A 26,146-nucleotide genomic window follows, 5' to 3' on the forward strand; every position below is an offset into this window, starting at 1 on the left:
CTGGTTCTTTATATTATATATAGTCTGATCTATGTGGCCTGCTGTTTGTGATACCCTTGGAGGGATTCAATTTGATCAGTAAATGACCAGCATGGCTCAGCTGGTAGAATGGTCTCCCAACCTGAAGGTTGCGGGTTTGATCCTCCGTCCTGCTGTGATCATGTCAAAGTATCCTTGGGCAAATAAACAAAGGGGCAGCATAACAAGTCTATACCATTTGTCTTGGACCATAGCAATATTTAGGCGAGAGGGTGGGAGGGGGGCAAAGGCACCACTACCCAATTCCAAACATAGACTTTCATTGTTCAAATAGCATGCTGCGTTTCATGGTTTCATTACATCGGTGCTTAAACGGATGCTGGATGTGAGGCAAAGAGATTTACGTCAAATTAAATCAAATTAAATCCTGCCCAACATTTGTTTTTCTGGCAACAAGTTGAACTGCCCGGGCCATTTGTATTTACTAACTAATGCGTGGATATAGGAAAAAGATTGTAAAGACACTCAAGTCTGCTGAGAATCATAATGAGGTCGGATCATAGCGCGTGGTATCTGCCAAGTTGTAATTTATAGTGACTTCAGCTGAGAATGGCCAACAAGGCAGCGTGCCAAAACCATTACACAAATGCACAACACACCTCATGAAGATGTCGAAGCAAAATACATGAATATTTTCAACATACCCAACTGGTGCTGCTTTTAATATCCAAATGTGGAAGCTGCTGATAAGTATGATAATGACGCTAGTATTTTCCGTAGTGTTACACATGCCTTTTAGCGGCCGGCCGGGTGTCCCCATGTGTCAGACAATGGACATATTGGTGCAGCTGTTGAGATTGACTGTTGTTATCTTTCTGTCTGTGAGCTGGGACACACACAGACGCATAACACGGGCAATTATTATTATACAATGACTGCAAATTATGAAATAGCTTTTAACAAGAGAAAAAGCAATTTTGGCTAACTTTAATATATAAAAAGCAGCATGGAGGGGTTGGTGGAGGTTGGGAAACTACAGTTGCTACTGTTCGTTTATGTACAGGCATGCTTTTACGTTGACATCACATTACAAAAGTGAAGCATATAGCATCCAGGGCTTGCCAACACAAACACTTTTAGACATACAGTAATCGATATGAGTATGCATGTAAAGGTGCAGTAGAATGAAGAGATTACTATTTTTGATTAATTATAATCATGCATAAATGTGAACCACTATTTTTAATTGAGTACAGAGTACAAAACATGAGTACATGTTGGCAGGTCTTGACCACTTATTTCAGACTGAAGAGCAGCTCATTGGAGACAGTTTGTTCATATGTGGGCAAGTAGTTTGTGTCCGACTGGGGAAGATAAAAATCACTCCTTGGGTCAACGGTCAAGGATAAGTAAGGTGGTTTATGATTGATCGTTCATTTCTTCCCTACTTGGTAAACAATGTGGACAAATTGACTGACCAGGGGTGATGATATAATACAAAATAATATCTGACCACATTAAAAGACAACTTTTTAAAGTACCAGTACATGAAGTCTAGCTTTTTGAGGAAAAGGGTTTGCACTAGGACCTTTTCATGTAGATCACTGTTCTAAATGCCGTTTTCTCATTTGCTCTCTTTTGTAGATATGTTCCAGTACTTGCTATCGTTCTCTCAAGGACACCTGAGTTCTCTGCTGGAAGGGACCTACACACCCCTTTCCCGTCAAGCATTGCCCCATGTGAACCAACTCTTCGCTTCACTCTCCCTTTACCTCCGAGGAGCCAACGTCTCCGTGGAGGCAACAGTCCACACTTTTTTTAATGACCTCTTCCCACTTGTCTACACAAGACTTATCAATCCAGGCATGGTGGGCAGCATGGCAGTGGGCCCTGAAATGACCGACTGCCTCCGTATGATCAGGCAGGACGTCAACCCCTTTGGGAGTCATCCATCCGTCATGGCCCAGGAGCTAGCTGAGGCAGTGAGCGTTGGTCGACATCTGGGCTTGGCCCTCGAGGAAGGCCTGGATGTGCTGAATGCTACGGAACACGTCACGTTGAGCAAAGAGTGTATGAAAGGCCTGGTGAAGATGGTGTACTGTTCCCACTGCAGAGGATTGACTCTAATTAAACCCTGCATGGGTTACTGTCTAAATGTTATGCGTGGCTGCTTGGCCAGCATATCTGAGCTGGATCAGCCTTGGAGGAGGTATATCAACTTGTTGGAGCAGCTAACCCACGGCATGGTGGGCCACCACAGCCTTGAGCTTGCACTGCTTGGAATCCGCGCTCATGTCAATGAGGCCTTGCTCTATGCACAGCTTCACGGTCCACTCATCACAGCCACAGTGAGTAGACCCAGGAGCATGGATCTCCAACCTTTTTCTTTTTACACATATACTTTGGCAGTGGTTCATGTATTGATTGGAAGGGGATTGAAAGCTACTGGTTTGCTATGAGCTATTTCTTTCCACCAACGCAACAACTGCTTTCATGCTTGCACAGTGTTCAAATTATTCACACAAAAATACTGTTTATACTGAATAGAAAAGGCGAGGACTGGTCCAAAGAGGCAGACAGAGCTGAGGTTTGAAGGGGGATATTTTCCAAACTAGCAAGGCGGCAAAAAGCACACCATTGTAGTTAAGGTTGTCGAGGAATGAAATTCCTCTTTGCCTTAGTGGATTAAATGGAATGGGATTTGTTTGGCTGCCATATGTCCATACTGCACTACCCACTTACATTTCACGTTATTAAGTCTACGGTCATGGAAAACTGCCAGAGATTTCTTATCGAGTGAAAATTTTGCACAAATGCCAAGGATTATGTTATACTCAATCAACATAAAAATCTTTCACTTCAACAAAAATTAAACTAACATCTGATTATATCCAACGATTATAGTCTCCTAACATTACATAGATCTGTCCAAACTAATTACTATACTGTAGGTGTTTTTTTCTGGGAATATTCATGCCATTGTGCATTCAATCTGATTCCAAGAAAGTTGTTTTTATGCTTTTACATGCTGAACCATTGGAATGTTTCTCCAAAGTAGTGAAAGAGCATGTCAGGTCATTACACATTTATAATCAGTTGAAAAAAAAAAACACAATACTTGGCTTCTTGTCGGACAGAGAGTGCGAACAAAGCTACATAGAGAAAAGCCCATTTTGTGTTTTGTGTTCTCTTGATGAGCATGTGAGCCAGGGCCCAAGTGGGTTGCCCAGCACAAGGACAAATGAGCTGGACTATTAAACAGGCTCCAACCAGGCCATATAAATTAGAGCCAGTCAGCGGGAAAACAGCCTTGGGAATTGATGTTGGAAAAGAATGCGTTCCCAATCGGACACCGGTGGCTCCCATTTTCTCTGCTCTTGTGTCAACACATCCTGATTTCTGAATTGCAGAATAGATTGTCAGTTATTCCTATAATGACACACCCTGTTCACAATCTCCAGGAATATGTTCTATGTCTTGGACCGGTATAAGAACTCAAATTCACATCTGCCAAATAAATGCATTTCCACATCTGTGTCAATTAAGCAGAGGTGGACTGGGACAGAAATTTGGTCCTGAACTTTTTGGTTCAGACTGGGCCCATCCCCCATTACAGGCCTCCTTTTGTTTGTATAAAAAAGACCACCGAGGGTTGGGATCAAACCTGCATCTTTGGCCTTGAAAGGGCGCACCATGCACCATTATACCAACAGAGAGGGTGAATTCTGTGGTTTTATTTACTAACTGGCCGAGTGGTTAGCGCGCAGGCCTCACAGCTTGGAAACCCGAGTTCAATTCCACCCTCGACCATGTGTGGAGTTTTTATGTTCTCCCCGTGCATGCGTGGGTTTTCTCCGGGTGCTCCGGTTTCCTCCCACATTCAAAAAACATGCTAGGTTAATTGGTGACTGGTTTGTCTATATGTGCCCTGTGATTGGTTGGCGACCAGTCCAGGGTGTACCCCGCCTCTCGCCCGAAGACAGCTGGGATAGGCTCCAGCACCCCTGCGACCCTTGTGAGGATAAGCGGTAGAAAATGAATGAATGAATGAATGAATGGTCACCAAGCCTTAGACTGGTCCAGGAGATTTAGTTACTGTAGTTACCAAGGTAAGGTGCGGCAATAAAATAAATACCAGGCAATCAATCGCCCCATTATTGATCGCCCATGGTACTCCCTGATTGCCAGACGGCCCCTGGTTTCAAGTGACTCCTTGTGAATATTTCTCACTTTTTTACCCAATTTTCAGTTCACAAAGGCCAAATTGTTTTTTGTAAGCAGAATACGCACACTTCACCACACACAAACACTTGGGTTACAATAAAAAAATGCATGGAATGGTGTATCTTTCAGTCAGTCTTCTTTATACTGTGGATAAAAACCTAAATCCAAAAACAGTAAATCCATTGTCTGCTAATGCCACTGCAGTGTATGGAACAGGTTTGATTACCCTGTCAGTGAAAGCCACACCCCATCAAAATATGCAAATCAATGATGTATACGCTGATGTCTATGTAGCGAACACAATCATAGTATAACTCTTAAACTCAATATGGTATAATCCCTCCATCACATTTGGACACTAGGAACTGCAGCATAAATGCAGCCTTTGTCTAAAACTGCACAACTCTTTGATGTTGTAAGGACCTCAATAAAATTAGTGCCTAAATGTCGACACAGCATGGAACTGTACTGCAGACAACCTGACCTTTTTTAAAGAAAAAAAAATCTAAATGTTTAATAAAACCGCGGGGACCTGTCAAGGAAAACTGTTAAGTCTCCAGTGTGCAACTACTGTGTCGCCATATCCACCTTCACCTCTACACCACAGTGCCGTCCCCTCCCAGGCAAAACATGCTTAACGGCCAATCTCTTATTATACTGTGCACATTATCATCACCATCTTAATGCAATGCAAATAAATCATAAATACCAGGACTAACCTACTGTTTACTTTTGTAACCTATATGTTGTACATGTGGAGTCGTGCACGTCAATTAAATTATTTACTTTTTTCGCAAAGTTGGGGTATCATATGTGTGGTTATAGACTGGGATGTTATCCTCAAACCATTTTGCGGTTGCTCTCTCCCAGTTAATGCACTACACGCCACACAGACTGTACTGTACTATACTGTATGCACCAAACCCTGGGTCGGTAGACTGATACTGTGCACACATGCACATATACTATATCTAGGTATCAGGTTTTAAGAAGTGTAGTAAGAGGCGTGGGTGAGTGCAAATAGTACGAGCAAAGACTGAAATGCAGTTAATGATAGCTACATGTGTGTGGAGGCAGTGGCACAGATTATATTCTGACACACTCCTGTTTCTGTTGAGATGAAGTGTGAATGTAGATGGAGGGGAAGTAGTTATGGATATTAAGATTGTATTGAGTTGGAGAGAGCCTTCCAGAGAAACCTTGTTGAACTGATCTTCATGTTTTGACGCCCTGTGTATAACTTACCTATTCTGTAGGGCTATGCCATAGACATAGACGTAGACTTTCTTTATTGTCAATGCACAATAACACAGCAGTGAAATTGCCAACAAAATGTCGTTGCCTGGCTCCCGTGTAATAAATAATAAATAATAAATAATAAATAATAAATAATAAATAATAAATAATAAATAATAAATAATAAATAATAAATAATAAATAATAAATAATAAATAATAAATAATAAATAATAAATAATAAATAATAAATAATAAATAATGTGGAGAATAAATAGATGACATCAAATATGAACAATGTACAGCATAAACAGTAATATGATAAAATAATTTAAATAATTTAGAATAAATAACAAAAATTTAAAGTTTTGGTTGTGCGTGTCGCCAGGCATTATTTGGCATTCAGCAGTCTGATAGATGATCAGATCTTTTCCAAAATCCTTCTTTCCATCAAACACTAAAGTTCACTACAGTAAGCTTTTTGTCCAAGGGTCCCAAAATAGCTGACTTGAATGGTTCCACTTTTCATTGTTTCACCATTCATTGAGGGCCCATCGTTGTTTCACTGGTGTTAGGTGTCAACAGAGAATTGTCATTTCAGGATAATGAATATTCGTCCCTCATTTAGCGTAAGTCAACAGCACTTCGTACTAAGTAGAGCACTTCGCTTTGCTTCACTCGCTTTAAAAAACGGTAACACTTTTCAATAAGGTTACGGAGTTAAGATTAAGATTAAGATATGCCTTTATTCGTCCCTCAGTGGGGAAATTTGTTACAGTAGTTAATGAGGAACAAATGTCACTGAAATCGTCCGATACAGATCGGTGGCCGACCAATGGGAGCACCCCAGTACTTACTGTATTTTTTTTGTACCTTATTGTAAATGGAGACCTCGAATGGAGACGCCTAGTCCTTATTTAGACTGTAAAGTTTTGTTCACCGTGACCCATCTAACACACACACACTTTTTCTCAGATTGACTGTATGTATATTTGTAATGCAAATATTGTAAATCTACCTTACCCTCTTGTTGGTTTTAGCCCAGCTTCTCATTAGACATCATGCAGAAATGATAATAGTAGCCTAAGCCTTTAAATCATGGAAATAATGTCTGACTGGAAGGTTTGCATACACCATAACCACATAGCCACACCTCAAACTGTAATGAGAACGCAAAACCTTTTTGTCATGTTAAATGTTCTATTTGCATTTAGTTGAATGCCAATGTATGATTTTTGAAGGGACATGTGTGCTCCTTAAGGTCCCTTCATATGTCCTTTGTGGGAGTGGGAGCGAATAGAAAATAAGCCCCTCTACTTTACCTACATTATTATTATTTATTTAAATTATTTAAATTATTTGGGCAATTTACTGTTCACGCTGCACTTTACATTATGTTGTTCATATTTGGTGTCTATTCTATCTATTTATTCTCCACATTATTATTATTATTATTATTTATTATTACTTATCTTCTTTTGTGTCTGTTATTATATGGGAGCCAGGCAACGACATTTCGCTGGCAATTTCACTACTGTGTTTTTGTGCAATGACAATAAAGGGAGTCTATTCTATTCTATACCCATCTTCATGAGTTGTAAGCGCCGCGGCACTCTGTCTAACCCTCAAGCTGGCTGACTGACTTACTCAGCACTCCATTAGCTAATGACGGTGGCTGCAGCCTCTCCTCAGACAGCCTCACACATCTTTTTCTCCTCCCTCATTCCCTTCCTTTTGGTGCTTGAGTGCAATATGCTGACAATATGCAGTAGCCTCCAACCCCACAAAAAAGAATCCCACATGTCTTCTTTATGGTTTAGGTCTAACTAAGCAATCACCACATGATTTAATGCTGGGCCATTCCATTTGGAGCAGAACATAAGGCGGTGGTCCAGAGTACATCATTTCTTTCTGTGACTCAAAATGTTCGACTAACGCTATAGAGAGCTTCCATCTTTTGCAGATATTGTTATGGATTAACAAAATATTTACCAATAACAAAGCAGAGCTTGAGATCTACAATTTTCAATTTCGACTTTTTTAATTCACAGAAAAAAGGGGTGCCAAAATAAATGAGTCAATATTTGTTCCCCTTATGAGGCCTCATTCTTTCACAGTGGCTTTTTTTTGCCCAAAAGGACCTCCTTCCAAGAGTCTTCCAAAGAGTTTCCTCTATTCCCGCCAGCCTAAATAGCCCATGCCATTCATGTCTGCGTTTCCAAGACCACAACAGCAACAGCACGAGATACCTGGGTGTCCATTGGCCAGATGTTTGGGCAGCCTTAAAGCTACAGTTGCTAAACTTACTTCAGTCGCCGTAATACTGTGCAGCTGCGGCTACAGCTGTGACACTTATGCGGATGCCTACCTCATCTGTGTTAGCATTTTAATGGTAATTGCTGGTTCACTGGGCAGCTTCAAGTGGACACAAAAATGCAATCCACGTGTTCTCCGTATAGCCTCGACTGCATCTCGCGCAGACATAATGAACTCATTTGACCTTATTCTGTCTTTCGGCCACCTTCTTTGGTGTTGTCAGATATCTTTCCACATATTGTGCCCGTAATACTCGTAATTATGTTCTTAAAGATAGGAAAATGTTACATGCTAAATTCAAAGCAACGCCCATAGTTACGAGGAACAATCAAGCTGCAAATGTGGTTACAAGGCTGTCTGTGATTAAGTCTGCACTCAGACGGCCATACCAACGAGCCTGGCCCTATGCCGTGGTGTTTAGTTTGCATGTTTTGTACCCCGCTCAGACCCCAGTTTCAGGCTGGGTGGGGTCACTTTCTTTGGTTTGCTATAAACCCACAAAGTGGAGTGAGAAAAACCGAGTGAGGAAAGTGTTCTCTCTGGTGATTTAAATCTCAAGGACCTTTCCCTGTGATATATTAGGGAATGAGTCTCATTTTAATTAGCAATGACCTCATTCAAATGCAAGACAAAATAGACAGTGAGGCCATGGGTGGGGGCTGAGAGGCCGATTGACATAGATTACAAAGTGGACGCTTTCAAGAAAAATTAAGACAACATGAGTTGGACAAGAAGGAATGGGATCATAACTTTTGAAGGAAAATAGAAAATCATGACAGGTGAGGTCGTTAATGCTGCAAATCATGCAGAATCATGAAAATATGGCAAATGATTTTTGTGCGAAAAGTTGTCACAATTAACTACTGATTTGTTCATGTTGCAGGCGCTGAATATTGTTATTACACAATAAATAGATTGAATAGTCTACACCAGGGGTGCTCACACTTTTTCAGCATGCGAGCTACTTTTAAAATGACCGAGTCAAAATGATCTACCCACTACAAAAATGCAAAACATCTATTTATTTTCAAATGTATTGAGGATTATTTGTACGTACAATGTATGTTGATGTACCTTACATAACCAAATGAGCCAATATTGCAAAACACACATAATTAACTATTAACATTTTTTGTAATTACCTGAGTTTACTTTGATGACTTGCACTGAATTGAACCAGCCAGGGATGCATAGTCCGGACAGTAGCTGCTGATAGCCAGCCTCAAGCACACTTCCAAATGTTTATCAGTCATGGATAATATCCGTATCATAATATCCGTATAATATTCCATATCCGTATGGAAGTGATATGTTTTTTGCCTTTTTACTTGGTCCAGTTTTTGCCTTTTTACTTGGTCCAGCTCCTTCACTCATTTTAGTGACCATAAACTTTAGCGAGGGCTTAAAATCTTGCAATTCGCCGACTAGCTTAGCACTTTGCATCGTTGTTTAGGTCAAAGGTCAAAATTCAGTTGTCATCTGAATGGCTGCCCTGTATATCAATCAAGTGACGGCATTGATGCTGGGATGATATTTTTTTAATGTCACGCCGCGATCGACCAGCGATCGACCAGTACCACCTCCGCGATCGACCGGTAGCTCGCGATCGACTTAATGAGCACCCCTGGTCTACACGGTCCAATTAGCAGTATCTTTTTTCAAGTCAATGTCAGGACTAATTCATAATAATCAATTTAAACTGGAAAAGTCACTGGATCTAAAACAATAGCCAACCTACCAACTCAAATGGTCTGAGACCACCTGGAAGTGAACACAGTTCCCTTGTGGTGAGAAGCAATCCTAGATGACTCTAAACGGCATCGTGGTCCTTGGATTCCTTATTTCTATATGGAATATTTTGGTAATTAGAGCATTGAAAGCCTTTTTACGACTTTGTAAATATTTTTTTTTACATTACACTCTAGACATTAACACCCTCAAGCCATCTTTACACCCATAATAACAAAAAAAGAGCAAAGTAAGCCATTTAGGCAGCAGAATGAGTGGCGGACATCGAACATTAATGTGACGTTACTGACACCTAGTGACTAGTGTAGAACACTATGTCAACGTCTTTGAATGGGTTATTTGAATGCCATATATTTTTATTTTACTTTCCTTGAAAATGCTTAATTTGCACGTTTAATTTGCTTAAATATGCATAGTTTTGTCATCATAGGCCATACTCAACCATGAAACAGAATCATTAATATATTTTTACAGTGCAACTGCAAGTGGCGAAGGATGACCGTATGTTAAATATTAAGTTCCTGTTCGATGTTATTTGGGCGTTCACAATTTTTTTCTGCATTCTGTCGACATGCCATACCATTGCTTTTTCTTAATGGGTTCAAACTCCAAGAAAGGTATACGTGGATTGTCCAGGCCATGTAATGTAATGTTTTTTTGTTTACCTTATTTACCCTATTAACAAAAAAAGACGAAGCAAGATTGCACTCGAAGGGCCCTCACACAAGCATCCATCATCAAGGGCTGATTTTCAAACCAAGATAAAATATTTTAAAAGAATGTGTTGCAGTCAGTGTTTCTTACTCTCTGTAACCCCAAGTATCGCTGGGATTTAAATGAATGCATAAATAACAATGTTACCATACTAACCAGATTTGATGTACATTTCTACTAATATACTCTTGCTGTTTGGCTTTGAGAAGAAGTATGAGTACCCATCATCCATCATGTAACTGACAGAAATTATGGATTTGGATAATGCTGTATGTCAGCAGTGAAGATTCAGTGGGAGATGAATGAACATATATACTTTCCATTTTAGTCATAAATCATGTGCATGTCAAATGTACAGTTTATGGTTTGATGCGTGTTGCTTGTAGAAGCAAATGGTACAGCTTTGGGTAATTCATCCATTGATGATACAATTGACTGGTCCTCGAGACCAAGTTTGTCTTCAATTTTTTCAGTTATTGTGAAAATTGCAACAGTAAATCCAATCTCTTGACCAGTAAGTAACAACCAAATAAAAAACATAAAAAAAAAAAAAAAACAGTAAAGCAGAGAGATCCTCCCCAAAGACATGTTTGTTTTCTTATCCTGTGTTTTTGTATGAGGACCCCTCTCTCGGGGGGCACTTTAAAGACGTTTTCCATAGTTGATCCGGTCTCTATTATTCATTCTACGTTTTGAAGTTTGGCTCGTTATTTTCTTGAATGAAATATAAATTAATTAACTTTTAATAATGCTACTTTCTTGATTTTTTTCCTATTACAATAAAAAAACAATTCTCAACTGTTCAAGCAATGATAAAATGTATGTAAATGTTGTTAAATACTCTACTTGTGTACTCTTCCATAGTGGAAGACAACATTAGGCTATGGTTTTTTACATAACAGTACCTTCTGTACAATCTGTGTTCCGAAGCCCACTGGAAAATGTGTAAGAGGGCAGTTGTTTCTGGTTGAGCAAGCCCCTGTCGTCCCATAGCTCTACGTGCATTGAGAGGGGGGTGAGAAAGTTCCCTCAGCTTTACTGGCTAATCCCTTGATAAATAAACCAGGAAGGCAAGACCACCACTGCTATCTGTAAGCCAATACTCCCCAGGAGGAGGGATGGCCCTGAGCAGGGCTCGCTGGAGCTCATTCTCTTGCTGAGCTCTTCTTACACACACTTGCCTTAGGATGATACACTTAGTATGAGATACTATGAGATATTACTCCAAAAGCCTCATGAATACACTTATTTATTGAAGTGGTGTCATGTATATCCTGTTGCTATGGCCCATAACAACTGCCCTACATGTATATGGAGTATGAGCATTGCATTTCCATGATGCTTTCTCAAGTTGGCAACATGTCTAGCGGTTCATCAGTCACTGTCCTCAGGCAATCACACAAGGAATGCGCTACAAAATAGCTGAAATTGTGAAGGTATAACAAGGACAAACAGGTGGCCCAACAGCAGAACGCACAGCACAGCCAACCAAGTGTTCATATTCGTTCAGATGGGATTTTCCTTCTCACGCCATCGTCAGGTCAAGAGATAATTAATTAATGGTCATATTCTTGCCTGGTTGTAATTCAAGATTTCACTCCATTGGCTCTCAGGATTATGGAGTCATGAGAGACAGCATATAAAAAGCTTGTCTATATTTCTTGCAAAGACGCTGCATTGTGTTTATACTAATATGTTTGGTTAGGCGTATAAATAATTTGTGTTTTGTTTTGCTGTCAAAGCTTTGATGAATATTTTCTACAAGCTTTGAAGTGCCTCTTCGCACTCGCTGTAAAAATAAGGCGGTAGTTCAAACAGAACTGGGAATGACCTCCTGTTGACAGCCGTATTTTTACAGGATGTTTACATTTTTGTCTCTAAGAATAGCAAAGTGTCATACGAAAGCAGGTGAGAAACAATATGGATTAGAGCAGGGAGACATAAAAAATGACTTTTTGTCTTGTGAATATATACAAAAAAATCACAAACACTTTGAGAGGTAAGCAGTGTCCCACTAGGCAGTCGACACAAATCCATGACTGCCTATTTGTCATTCTGTTATGTTAAAGCTCTTAGGTCCGGGTCATAACCCTAACACCCAGGACTATATTATGTTGGCAATTATTTTTTGCCATTTCTGTTCATACATCCATCGCATATCTGGGTCCTGGTCACAGCAGCAGTTTCAGTAGGGAAGCCTCCAGCCACCTCCACCAAGAAGTTCCCAGGCCAGCTGTGAGACATGATCCTTCCAACATGTCCTGGTATGCCCTGGAGCCTCATCCTGGCTGGGCATGCCCGGGACACCTAACCTCTATGGAAGGGGCTGTATGTCAGTGGGTTTGACTGAGCCACCAGTCGAGGTCATCAGGCCCCCATTCCTACTGTAAATGGTATGGACCAGGCACCAATTCCCCTTTCTGAAGTGTCGAATGATTTGCCTGAACCTCTTTGACGTCGACTGAATATTGGTGCTTCATGGCCTCACTGGGGTGGCACGGCGGTCGAGTGGTTAGCGCGCAGACCTCACAGCTAGGAAACCAGGGTTCAATTCCACCCTCAGGCATCTCTGTGTGGAGTTTGCATGTTCTCACCGTGCATGCATGGGTTTTCTCCGGTTTCCTCCCACATTCCCAAAACATGCTAGGTTAATTGGTGACTCCAAATTGTCCATAGGTATGAATGTGAGTGTGAATGGTTGTTTGTCTATATGTGCCCTGTGATTGGCTGGCCACCAGTCCAGGGTGTACCCCGCCTCTCGCCCGAAGACAGCTGGGATAGGCTCCAGCACCCCCCGCCTCACTGAACTTCTCCCATGCCCAGGTTTTGCCTAAACCACCACTGATGGTGACCTTCTGATACCTGTCCGTTGAGTCAGAAGTCCCACAAGCCATTCATGCTCATTAAGAATCCCTCTTCAGCTGGACAGTAGCCCAAACCTTTGGTGTCCACCATCGGCTTTGCCGCCACGAATGGCACCAACCAAATTGTGGCCTCAGCTTGGATTGAATGCCTTAGCAATGGAGGCATGGGATTTTCACTCAATATCCTCGTCTTCTCCCAGGATGCAGGCGAAGCTCTGAGAATTGAAGAGAGTTGGAGGTGCGGGGAACCTTTAGGGCAGGGGTGGGCAAACTACGGCCCGGGGGCCACATCCGGCCCGCCAAGTGTTTGAATACGGCCCGCCCAATCTTTCAAAAGTATTTAATTTAAACTCAACATACAACCTGGCATCATGGCCTGAGCCAACCTTTTGATGGTTGTATCAATTTCGTTGTTTGACATGGTCTGTTGTTTACAAAGTGCTCCTGAAAAAAGAGACACAATCACATAATAATAATAAAAATTAAAATAATAATTATAATATTATTATTATAACTATTATGATTATTATATTTATTATATTAATGCTAATATTATATTAATTATATATAATAATATTGTTATATTTGCATATTTAACATAATAATATAATAATTATTATTTTAATTTTATTTTAATTATTTATTTTTAAAATATTTAAATATAAATATAAAATAATAAATAATAATAGCAGATTGCATGACAATTTTACAGATACAATAATACCAGGTGGACTGTTACGTGTAAAATATATAGTCTCCCCCCCCCGGAAATTTTGTTATATCAATGCGGCCCGCGAGTCAAAAAGTTTGCCCACCCCTGCTTTAGGGGACCTTCTCGTTCACCGGGAATGACTCCAACACAGAGGCACTGAGCCGGGGGGGCTATTAATAAGCCCACACCAACTCACCTCCTCTCCCCTGCAGCAAGTCAAGAGTAAAACAAGGTCCAGCTCCTCTTGATAAGTTTGGTTCCAGGGTATTATTTTCCCCTGCTTTGTCTTATTATTATTTTGCTGTATAGTGCTGTGTATCACTCTGAGTGTGCTATTACATTAAAGAGTCATTGCAAATTGCATTTTTACAATCCATAAGCAAAACCTTTGAAATATTTCCAGATCACGGACATACCAGTGACCAACTGCGTAGATAAAAAAGTACTAACGTACCCGTCACCAAAAAACATCAGACTAAATGCCTTGCATGTGCAGATTATTTAGGGACAGTCAACTAATGCAACACATGCAAAGATCGTTTGGTTTAATGTGCGGATTCCATAGGCTTCATAGGCTTGCAGGTGTTCTATCTTTTCTCTGCCGTTACAAATGCTCTCAAATGTGTGTGCCTGTGTGGAATGTTTGCATGTACATGTGTGGCACTTGCATGTGTGGCTGGGAGCCGCTCCAGCACATGTCAGGCTTTTATAGGTCCAGTGGGGTTTAAGGTTAATGCAATAAAACAACCTTACCCGTGCCCTGCGTCTGTCTTGAGTGAGGATTTAAGACCAGAGCGAAGTAAATTAAAAAAAAAAAAGCACGAAGCCAGTGAGAGTGAAGTACAAACAGTACAATGCAGATGACTTAGTTCTGGTGTTAGGAAGGATCTGCTAGTGGCCAACTCCACTTCTCAAGAACAGATGATGTTAAGTGACGGAGTAGAAGAGTTAAGAGTTGACTTAACGCGCTGCAGGCAAAGTATATTTAGTAGCCTGGCAACACACAATTTCTGATTGTTAACACATTTCAGCTGCTTATGCCTGCTCCTAAAATAGAAGCCAAGGTATTTGCTAGTGCATTTAGCTGTTTTTTCGCTCAGTTGTTTCCATGACTATGGCACACAAAGTGAGAAACAAAAACAAAACATGTTGCAAAATACCCCCAAATTGGTGCCTTAACAATTCAGGAACAAAACACTGTACAATGTAATATATATTTTAAAAAGAAATACTGTATATTATATTGGGAATTATAGTATATTTCAACTGGTCTGTTGTTTATATCAACATGAGAGTCACAGACTCCAAACCAATGTTGAATATGTGGTCGTCATGTTGTAGTAAAATCAGTGACCTGAATATAAGATTTAAGTATTTAAAAAAAAAAAAAACACTAGTTGGCTGGAGAGATGCTGCCACAGAGAAAAAAGTGAACTCTCAAGTTAGCAAACAACACTGTACAAGCTTATACAGTATATGTATAGTGTAATTTTTTAAAACTCCTATTCCTTTATTGAATCCTTTTTTGAACACCTTTATTTTTTTCACAAAGCAAATGAACAACATTGAAATGACAAAATGTAAGCAAACTATTGTTGCGTATCAACATGTAAAATACATGGTGTGAATGATAGACATGGAGAAATCTATCATACCATAGTTCTTATTTTTATTATAAAATGTGCTAGAATCTCTTCTGAATGTTCTCCCGTTTCAATGCCAGTGTTGTTTTCAACTGAATAATGCTGCCAACACAGAGGTGTGTGCGGATGTATACACTGGTTCCGACTGAATCGACTCAGTTTTGTCAGCATTGAGGTCACTTATGCTGGTCAGTTATCTCGGCAAGAATATTGGAGGCATTACACTTTGTCTTTATGCCTAATTGAGTATCACTAAATAATGTTGCCCACAGGCTTTTAAGGCAATGAGATGCTATTGATTTTGGTTTGAAGCACCAACTCCCCTCTACTCCCATTGACCCGAATGCCTCCTCTCCTTCACTTGCTTTAATAGCCCACTTGAGATCTTTGGCCTCATTGCCAACTGCACATGCGTTCACCTCCATGAGGTAGTGGAATGTTCTACATTTACTCCCAGCATGTGTAAAAACTCCTTTAGTGACTGCCTTTTGTGTTTGTTTTGTTTTGTTTTGTTTCTCTATTAGACCTAGTGTTGCTCACTAGGTCTAAAGTAAGACATGGAAATCCACCACTCATTGGAATTCAACTTTATGAGTCAAGTTACGCTGCAGGTGTCAGGCAGTTATCCAAAAGTCACCCACTGCAACTCCCACCACTCCCCTGGTGCCGTGTTTTCTTAGCCTAACAAGTGTGTCTGTATGTTTTCTCTGCCCTCCCCGCAGGTAGACAAGGTGTGTGGCCTGTCCACCGAGGCGCCTACCAGCATGCAGCCTACCAGCCCGGAGGTCACAACCTCCAGCATGACCTTATCAACTCCGTTTCCTTCAGCTGCCCCTTTGAAACCTCTGCCAGAGCAGTGGCTCGGGCAACTCGCACATTTGAGGAGGTAGGAGGAAGGAGTTTGTGGAACTTTAATCATTATAATGCTGATTGCAACCTACTCTATATAAATATGATAGAGTAGAATAATGTTTTATACATATTTAACAATTCTGATAATTAATAATGTACTATTAGCAGTAGTAGAAGTATAAATATACATTTACTAAAAATAATTTTTAAAAATTACTACACTTATATATAATAATATAATAATAACAATATAATAATAGTTTATTTGGATATATTCAAAATCAGCTTTGAACGGCATGTATCGGCATACATGGATCACATGTTTTGTATGGAAATGTATTCAAATGCACTATAAAATACTTTGTTAAATCCATGAGGGGAAAAAGCTAATAATAATAATAATAATAATAATAATATTAATAATAATATTAATAATAATATTAATAACAATATTAATAATAATATTAATAATAATATTATTAATAATATTAATATTAATAATAATAATAATAATTGTATATGTAAGAATAAAATTCATATTACAAAAATGTTTGTTTCAATGTATTTGTTTACATTTATTAATCCATGTTTCACATCTACATTATAAATCTACACTGCTGTAAACATAATTTATTATTTAAATGAATAAAGATGTTTGTCCAAATGATGACAATAAAAATAACTTAATAATTAAAAATAATAATTAATAATAATGAATATCCATTTATAATAGATTTTATATAAATAAAGGGCTATTTTGCTGTGCTAAATAAATAATTTACCCATCCATATATCAATTTTTTTTATCCATTATCTGTTATCCATTATCCACTATGCAGTATGCCACACTGGTGCAGTGTATGCCCTCCACCTGGCCTTTGAAGCAGCCTTCAGATGGCCGCAACAGCTGGCATCGGTGTGTTGGCCTATGGGCAGTGTGGGTAGGCTTAATCTTAACAGACCAACAATTTCCTGTTTACCCAGACAGCCATACCACCGAATCTTAACACCAGCTGGCCTCAGTTTAAATAGTATGACACACATTGCCTGTGTGACCTCGTACCAAACCATGAATCACTGCGCTGATGCCAGCTGAGCTGATGCCAGCGTGGCAATGCCACCATCATTCATGGCAATGCAATGCAGAGCTCCCTGAAGACTGCCAACGTAGCTCAGAATCTGTTGTTATTGTGAATAAAATGTAGTGAGAAGTGATTTACTGCATGTGCATGGGTGTCTTTTCGTCCTCACCATGTGTCTTGTCGTGATGTACTTTTGTTTCTGTTTTCTGTCTCTCACCACCCATTTTACTTCCCCTGCATCCTCCTTGCTTGCAACAATTTCACCTGGACTCCAACTCCCATCATTCCCAGCTCGCCCCCACTGAAACCCTCCAAGAGCAATAAACATAGTCTGAGAACACTCTCTAGGTAAGCATGCATCCATCTGGGCAATATCTTACACACTCTTACTGAGACTTTTATCATGTTTGGGTTATGCTTGTACCCTGGTTCTGTCTTGGAGAATGACAGTACTAATGCCAGCAACTCGAGAAAAAAGCACAATAAAAATACCAGTGGAAATGCTAACTGGACCAAGTGGCAACTTGACCTTTAGATTAAAATTAAAATGTCCGGTCGCTAACAGCAGCTTTTGTGGCTGATCCTGATGTCTGGAGTTCAAACACAATGAGCCAGCTCTCTGTGAAGTGCAGACCATTTATCTTCAGCTTCATTGTCAGGTCACTTAGCAACCAGCAGAGGGCAAAGTGAGGCTACACTGGTGACAGTTGCGTGAAATACACCCCCAGCTAGCTTGAGAGGTGTGTGGGGTGGAGGGTATGGGGTAGAAAGTGGGGTGGGGTGGGGGGGGGGGGGGGGGCTATATTGCGACCATAAACTGTCTAGCTTTTCACTGAGCATTCTGAAGGAGACGTTAAATTGATGTCGGACTTGGAAAAAAAGACCTTTTGACGGTTATTTACATTGTCCTTTTGCTTTACATTCATTTAATTGTAAATAATGTCATTAAGGCATTGTGGATAATAAAGCCTTAAGACAATTACATTAAGACAATTATTATCTCATGGTATATTACCAAGATTGTAATACACAACTGACAGAGAAAATCACTTTGCACTATGGATCAGGGTTTGTCAGAAATATATGAATTAATAAATCATGCTGTTTTGTGGTGAAATTTGACTTATTATTAGCCAATAAAATATGTCTATTTAAGCAAATGTTCGATATGTTTTGTCTAAATGAACGAAATATAGGGTGCTTCCCTGGTCACTAGGTGTCAGTAGTGTCACTGTAGTGTACTGTAATGAGACACACGAACAACAGACTTCTATTGCAGGTTTGCATTATTTTGCAAAAGACACGATAATCACTAATTAAAATCTAGAATAAAAACATAAGCTACTTTTACGGCTGTTTATCCATGCAATGCTGAAAATCAACTCTGAACCCTCAATATCACTTCCTGTCCGCCTCTCTTTCAGGTCCCCTAGGGAGAATCTCTAAAGTAACACACACAAAGTCCTACTTATGTCTCATATGGCTTATTTACTCTAATTTTGTCTCCTATAGTATGTATTATGTGTGCAAAAGTGACTATGGGGTGTTATTTTATGTCTACAGTGATCTAATAATGTTAAAAAAATATATATTTTGAAGGTTGTAAACACCTTTTCTATGCTCTAACTACAAAAATATTCCATGTATAAATAAGGAATCTATACTTTGCAGAAATGAACTAGTCACAGTCAGGTTCGGATCATACAAGAAACAAAAAATAGCTTATTTCAATGCATAGGAAAAGGGGTACTTGGATTGCTCCTTGCTCCTCATTCATAAGTCTGTCTGTCCTCAGGGAGTTCCTGATGTACCTGCAGCGCTACAAGTCCTTCTATGCTGCCTTGCCAGAGATGCTTTGCGAGGGGGAGAATGTGGTGGATGAGGCCACGTGCTGGAGTGGAGATGGTGTGGTGGAGAGGTAAGAGAATGCACATACATTGAACATTGATGTGAATAATTAAACTTTTTTATAACCGCAGTGAATACACAAGAACTATGTCGTCCTAAGTAAATCCTAAAACACAGATTAATCCAGTTTGAGTCCAAAAGTGATTCCAATTGGATCAGTTTCTGAAACACTGTAATGACAAGTCGGATTTCCATGGTAACCTCATTTTTTGGCTTCAACAGAACGGGTACATGGATGCCTTTTACCCATGATCCACCCTAGAGTGCCTGTCACATCTTTGTGACACATGTCACTTGTCTGATTAGGCCATACAGTATATTATCGCTGATTGTGTATGACGTATTCTTGGATTGAGACAGGATGTGTGCAATTTATGCAACCCTGAGTGGCTGTCAAAGTCACCGTGTCTCAAAGCAGACGATGTGCCAACAGCACATTGAGCAGACAACCCATTCATCAGGGCTCGTGACAGTGTGTCAGCACACAAAGTACAATTTGCAGCCAGTGCATGAGTGCCAGCTTTATGATCGGCAACATATGATTTGTGCAAACATTAAGCGGAGTGACCAATTTCCTCCTGAAGCACAACCAAGCTCCCATTGCTGGTCTGTGCGTGCAAAGGGATGAGTCACTTTTATTGCCAAGATGCTCACTTTCATCATGAGTGCTAATGGATTTTAATAGTATACTATCACTCTCCTATTTGAGAGCCAGGTCTTTTCTTGTGGTGTCAAGTGGTCTTGGGGCGAATAAGAAAACAGAACCCTACTGAGGCATTTGGCACCCTCGTAAACTTTTCAGACTGTCTTTGTGGTATGAGTCAGAAACACAAAAACAAGAGTGAAGATCTGGGCATTAAAAGCATTTTGGTGCTATGATGCCCTCTGTGCCTCCATGCGCCTCTGATGAGGGAAGCATCGTGCAGCGATGGGGGGAAGGGGGGGGACTTGGCAGCATAAAGACTCATTGTGGAGTCAGAGTGGGGCACAGCCCTGCCATGGGGACCCTCAAAGCCTTTAGGGTGAACAAAGACCCTCCTATGAGGCTGCATGGGAAATACTTTGCTGCCACTGCTACTGCCACTGTCCACACCATGCATGGGAAAGTTACATGAGAAGCTACTATAAGATGGAAAAATAGGAGCACGATTACAATGAATTCATCATAAATGAATACCCGCCCTTAACATTATACTATATGGGTCCGAGGGACTTGTTGGGGTTTTCCCCGCAAATACAATAAACACTCTAAACACACACACTCTCATATCAATCACCACTGGCTTCATATGATATTCAACAGCTGGAGGGCTGTTTTATGCAGTTACACTGTGCTCATGCAACACACACATTGGCATGCTGCAATACCTCACAGCACATTAAAGGCAAAGGGGATTGACATTCTCTTCCTCTGTATTCAGCATCTGATGACAGAAGGAGGAGGCTTCTGAGCGAGCAGCAAATAGTTGTAAACATCCAAACTGCAAGTGTGTGCTGGCTTGCATTCAAATATCTCAGAACATTTGCAGAAACACATGTGTGAACAGTTTGCACCATCTACCCGGAAAGATAAGCTTAACCAGAATAAGCCCGCTTGTTCAGACAGGAATCATCGTGTTAAATATAGGCATTCAGAAGACACATTCAAAGACGTCATGATGTTTTGCAGTATTCTACACTGGTCACTTGCTGTCAGTAATGTTACTGTAATGTTCGGTAAGACACACAAATGTCAGACATGCTCGCCAGAACAACAGGCTTTTATTGCAGGTTTGAATTCGCCAAACTAAAACTCAACTCTGAATCCTTGACGTTGCTTCGTGTCCGCCCGTTCCATTCAGCTCCTCAAGCATCTGAGCACATTTACAGCAATAATAATGCCCTCAAGGGTCATGACATTACATTTGATGAGACGATAGCCGCCACCACAGGAAGTACTGTACAGAACTGAAGGTGAAAAAAAAGCAACAGCAAAAAAATCCCCCGATGCTAACGTGTAAGTCTGTATTTATTGTATTTATATATGCCTTATTTCTGTCATAAACTATTTTCCCTTCCTATGCTTATGTCTTATTATGCTAACTATATTGGGTAATGTAATGTAAACGTCACCATAGGGGTGTTATTCTATGTCTAGAAGGCTAGACATAGTTGTTTTATAATGTTGTTTTAGAAAGTCGTAAACAGGTTTTTCTATGCTCTGATTATGAAATAATTTGATTTATTGATGAGAAATCCTATTTCGTGGAAATTCACTTATCACAGCTGGGTCAGGAACCAATTAACCACTATGAACAAGTGGGCTTTGTTTCTTTGCCTTCACCAACATGCTATTTAATTCTAATTATGTAACACTTATCACAATGTACCAAGAAACTGAACCGAATACATTCTATAGTTAGCACCACACCTTTCCCCTTCACAGGTATTTTGTGGTGGCAAATCACAAGAAAGCCATAGAAACAGCAAAGTAGGTAATCCTTTAGCGAGCCAAAGTCTCAGATTTCAGATTTTTCATATTATGAAACGAACAAAGTGTACTCAAAACAAATTACCATGTGCACTGCTATCATGAACATTTGAATTCTACATATACCGTAGTTTCTTTTATTCACTTTACCATATTGAAGCTACAGCCATGGAAGTAAACAGTAAAAAATCTAAATGGACCACAACGTCCCGCTTTCTGGCGCCTGGCAAACCACACTCGGCTGTGCTGTTGCCTTGAAATGACTTAATTAAATGAGGGAAGGGGTCGGCTCTCAGGCCTTAAGCCAGTGGTGTAACATAGAAAAGGAGACATGGAACAAAATCATGCAGTTTGAACATTACTCAAGATCCCTTCTGTAAATGATTTTTATGGACTGTGCCACTTTGTTAGAACTTTTTGACCAACAAACCGTTGCGGGAATCACTTTGCATTGAAATGATTTACCAAAGTAAGTACTCCAGCCAAGTAAGTAAGCAGATCTTTTTCTTACTGTTTTGATTAAAACAAAAAATTATTTTAATTCCGAGATCCAACCCCCCATCAGAAACAGTTAAGATACATGTTGTATTCCAATTGATATGTGGGTCATGGCAGCATACAAATAATTAAACACATGTAATTGGATATCGTCAGTCTCTTTCAAATGTGGATAAATATACATCTGCCAATATGACCATAGCGTAATACCAGATCTGAAAACATAAATATATGTACATATACGGTCATCCCTCGCCACTTAACGGTTTGAATTTCATTGCTTTATACTCTCACAGGCATTCAAAAGTATATTAATTAATAAATCAAGATGTTTCACGGTTGAATATGGCGTATTATTTTGCTTAAATGAAGCATTTTCAAACATAAAAATGGCTAAATGAGTGAAAATACAAATATAAGGCATTCAAAAGACACATTTATAGCAACACAGTCAGGCTTAATTACTCTTATTATATCCACTATAAAGTTCACTGCAAGGGGGTTGATTGATATGTAGAGGTTTCTAATAATGTTAAAAAAACATTTAGAAGGTTTGAAACAGGCTTTATATGCTCTAACTATTAAAATATTCTATTTATGAATATCGAATAAGGAAATGGTCCATTTAGGAATCCTATATATTATATGCCCATCAATGGTATGTGCACAAACAAAGATATCCCAAAATACCCATGGTAAATCCAAGCTACAGCAAAAGGATAGACTGTAGTTTCAATGTTCACTAGAGGTAAACACAGTGATAATGATAAACATGGCACCTGACAGTCCAAAAACACAGGAATTGAATTGTCTGTTGGGATACCGTCATAGAGCCATACAGTGTAAATCCAGCCCTATCCCTCAAACTGACTTGACAAGAATGTGTTTGACTGTGTGGGTGTGTAACGCGTGTTTGCACTCCATTGTTATTGAAAGATTGACGACCTATATGCTTGTCACCATATTTCAGAAATGATTCCAAAGTTTTAGATTTGTTGAGGGAGATGGACCACAGACACTGTGCCGGGTTAAGTGCTCCCGAATGCCTTGCATTTTTATAAGGTTAGGACAACCCATTTGTTTATCATTTTGACATCTGGAATTAATTCTGTCTGTGCTGCAAAAGGCAGGGAGAACGCTACACCGGGCAAAACCCTTACACGCCCAACCCACCACTCCACCTCTCTATGGCCTCTGCTAACTGCTGCCTCATTTGTCCAGTCCAATCAGTCTGGAGTATTTATCTGTCACCCTGCTTTCCGACATTGAATGGACCTGGTTTATTGATTATTGTATGTCTTTGTGGGTCACTAGTGAATAATTCAACATTACTGACACCAAAATTACTCTAGAATCAGGCTTTAAATATGCCATGTCAGATGCCGCTTACCCTTACGAGGGTTGCCGGTATGCTGGAGCCTATCCCAGCTGTCCACGGGCGAGAGGTGGGTGCACCCTGGACTGATGGCCAGCCAATCACAGGGCACATATAGACAAACAATCATTCATGTCCATGAAACGATATCACTTTAGAATGGATTAGTGTTTCGCTACAGCTGAATCTGCCTAGCATCCACCAACCAAATTTCTTGTCTGGGGGGAGTAAAATTAAATAGTAGTCTGCCATGATTAGTGTTAGCAAAGTGTGAGTCTATATGTTTCTGTTGTTGACGAGGGTGAAATCTTTGAACTCAATGCACCCAGAAAGGAAGCTCCAGTCTTACTGAAAATGACCAAAATACAGCAAAATACTGCATTGCATTTTATAATGAATGTACCTGTTGTATGTACTATACATGTACTACATGGTCAGAACATGTATAAAACGATATAAAATGTTTATGGAGGTGTTTAATAGTGGGCTTTATAGGCAGACTATAGGCAAATCCCATTGCGTTCATTGATAGCTGCCTACAGAAAAGAGAAAGACATGTGTACATGTTTCACATGACGATTGCGGATGATGGCCGACATTTTTTAAAAAGTGCAGTTTCCCTCTAACGTCGGCAGCAAACTTCCTTTGTGCCGCCAAAAATCCATGTCCACTGTATTCCTCCTTCAAGTTTGTTGGCCCATTCCTTTCCCATAACCCTTTGCTGCTGCAAATGACCCACTTGACATTACTGCATCACTGCTTCCCTCCTTTTGAGCATCTGCTGAATCGGTGCCTTCATGTGTTTAGTCTCTCTGCAGGACTACCAGGATTGTTAAAGTTTATAGTGTCCTTGTACAGGTGGTGAAGTTATTAAAAGGTACTTTATATATAGATTGTTGTGTTTGCACATGTTGCTTTCTGGGTTGTACTTGTTAAGTGAGTGTTTATTCGTTTCCAGTTGCCTGATGTGGGAATTTTACGGCAGACCTTGGACGTATTATGTGTTTGTAATGTGCCGCTTAAATTTTTCCAGCATTCTATTGTGACTTTTTTGTGAAAAGGCCACAGTTTTAATTGCATCTTGCTTCTGCTGCGTGCCCGCCCTGTGGAGTGGGTCGAACTAATATAATTAAAGTGCCACAATAGGCTGCCGTGCTTGACTGGAGCGGTGCCTACTGAGGGAGGCAGACACAGTGCACTCAGCAACCTCAGCGCTTCGCCCATTGGCATGGCATGGCATGGCATGGCACTCACAGCAGGAAGTGATGAGAAACGGGGGGGAAGGAAGCACGCATAAAGACACAATGGATGGGAGGAGGATAATGAGCTAATTGATGGATGAGTAAGTAGAATGAGGGATGTAGGTCAGTGGGAAGCAATGGCTTTGCTTGAGCCACTGGATCATAGATTGTTTGCGTGTGGCCCGTTGTCCTTGTGTGTGGTTCCATATCTTACTTTGGCAAGCATTCCGATCCATCACGCCATTGAAATTGGTGTCAGAAGCAGTAATGATGCGGGCTGTCTCAGGCATAGACATCACTATACACAAGGCTTAGCGTGTAAAATATGCTGTGTTTAACTGGCAAAACTACAGGTGGTACTTGGGTGACAGGATTTTGTGGTTATGCACGAAATAATATGTTATGTGCGGCTCATGACTCGACTGGCGCCACCATCGGTGCTATAAGGATGACAAGGTGGTTGATCAACAATCCCTTTAGTGCAAAAACAAACTACTTCGGTTGCTGGTCATACCAGTTAACTCAACTGTCCTCATCCTGCACCCACACACCCACAGTCAGGACTGATGTCATGCTCAAAGGCAGCCGGAAATCACAAAACACTATACAGTACATAATGACCCCTGTGTAACCGACAATAATCAAGCAGTGTAGTGGCCTTATTACCTCCGCCAAGCACAGTGTAAAGTGCAAGCGTAGTGCAGAGGTTATGTTTTTGCCAGCATTCAGGTGTTTGTCAGTAAAATAACTTGAAAAGCTCTGAATGGAGTTGGGTGAAATGTTCATGAATCGTTGTGTAGAAATCCTCCCCCGGAGGACTCGAACTGGGTTTCGAATAGAGGATAAGAGAATCTTAAAGAACCAAATTATAGAATGAGAACCAGATTATTTATTCCTGACAACAATACCTAATAAAGACGTTCAGGTTTATCTGCAGTCCCTGTATGCCTACAAGTAAGCAGGTCTTATTACAGCGCAGCTGCAAAAAGCACCCTTCCTTTCCCTGCCCGGTCTTTTATACACTCAGGGCTGGAGTCCTGGACCAATCAGCTTTCGCCACTGCCCTTGCTTGAACCGCTTTCATGGTGGTTCTCCTTTCATTTCTTTCCTTTGCAGAGGCATCAAGGTATCTTTCCTTTGCAGGGGCATCAGGGCGTCTGGAACATTCTGCTTTTCCTTTGTTGCAAAGCAAGCTGGCATATGCGTACTCGATGTTTCCACCTGAACTGTCAGATGTCACGTTAGTCCTCTTTTTTGTGTGTGGGTGCGTGTATCCTTTATATC

The 26,146-nt window shown here is 40.3% G+C and overlaps 1 protein-coding gene across 2 annotated transcripts in view; it reads left to right on the forward strand.

The window, feature by feature from the left end:
- Positions 1–26,146, forward strand: part of LOC131126483 (glypican-5-like) — a 105,663-nt gene that overhangs the window by 29,868 nt on the left and 49,649 nt on the right. The window contains exons 3-6 of one of the 2 annotated variants that reach the window (XM_058069082.1): positions 1,624–2,327; positions 16,159–16,322; positions 17,662–17,718; positions 19,166–19,288. In XM_058069082.1, the coding sequence (XP_057925065.1) occupies positions 1,624–2,327; positions 16,159–16,322; positions 17,662–17,718; positions 19,166–19,288 (1,048 nt within the window). The remainder of the gene's footprint in view (positions 1–1,623; positions 2,328–16,158; positions 16,323–17,661; positions 17,719–19,165; positions 19,289–26,146) is intronic. The other variant, XM_058069083.1, reaches the window with a different exon arrangement.

Source organism: Doryrhamphus excisus, chromosome 3, assembly GCF_030265055.1.
Source record: "Doryrhamphus excisus isolate RoL2022-K1 chromosome 3, RoL_Dexc_1.0, whole genome shotgun sequence".
NCBI classification, from domain to species: Eukaryota; Metazoa; Chordata; class Actinopteri; order Syngnathiformes; family Syngnathidae; genus Doryrhamphus; species Doryrhamphus excisus.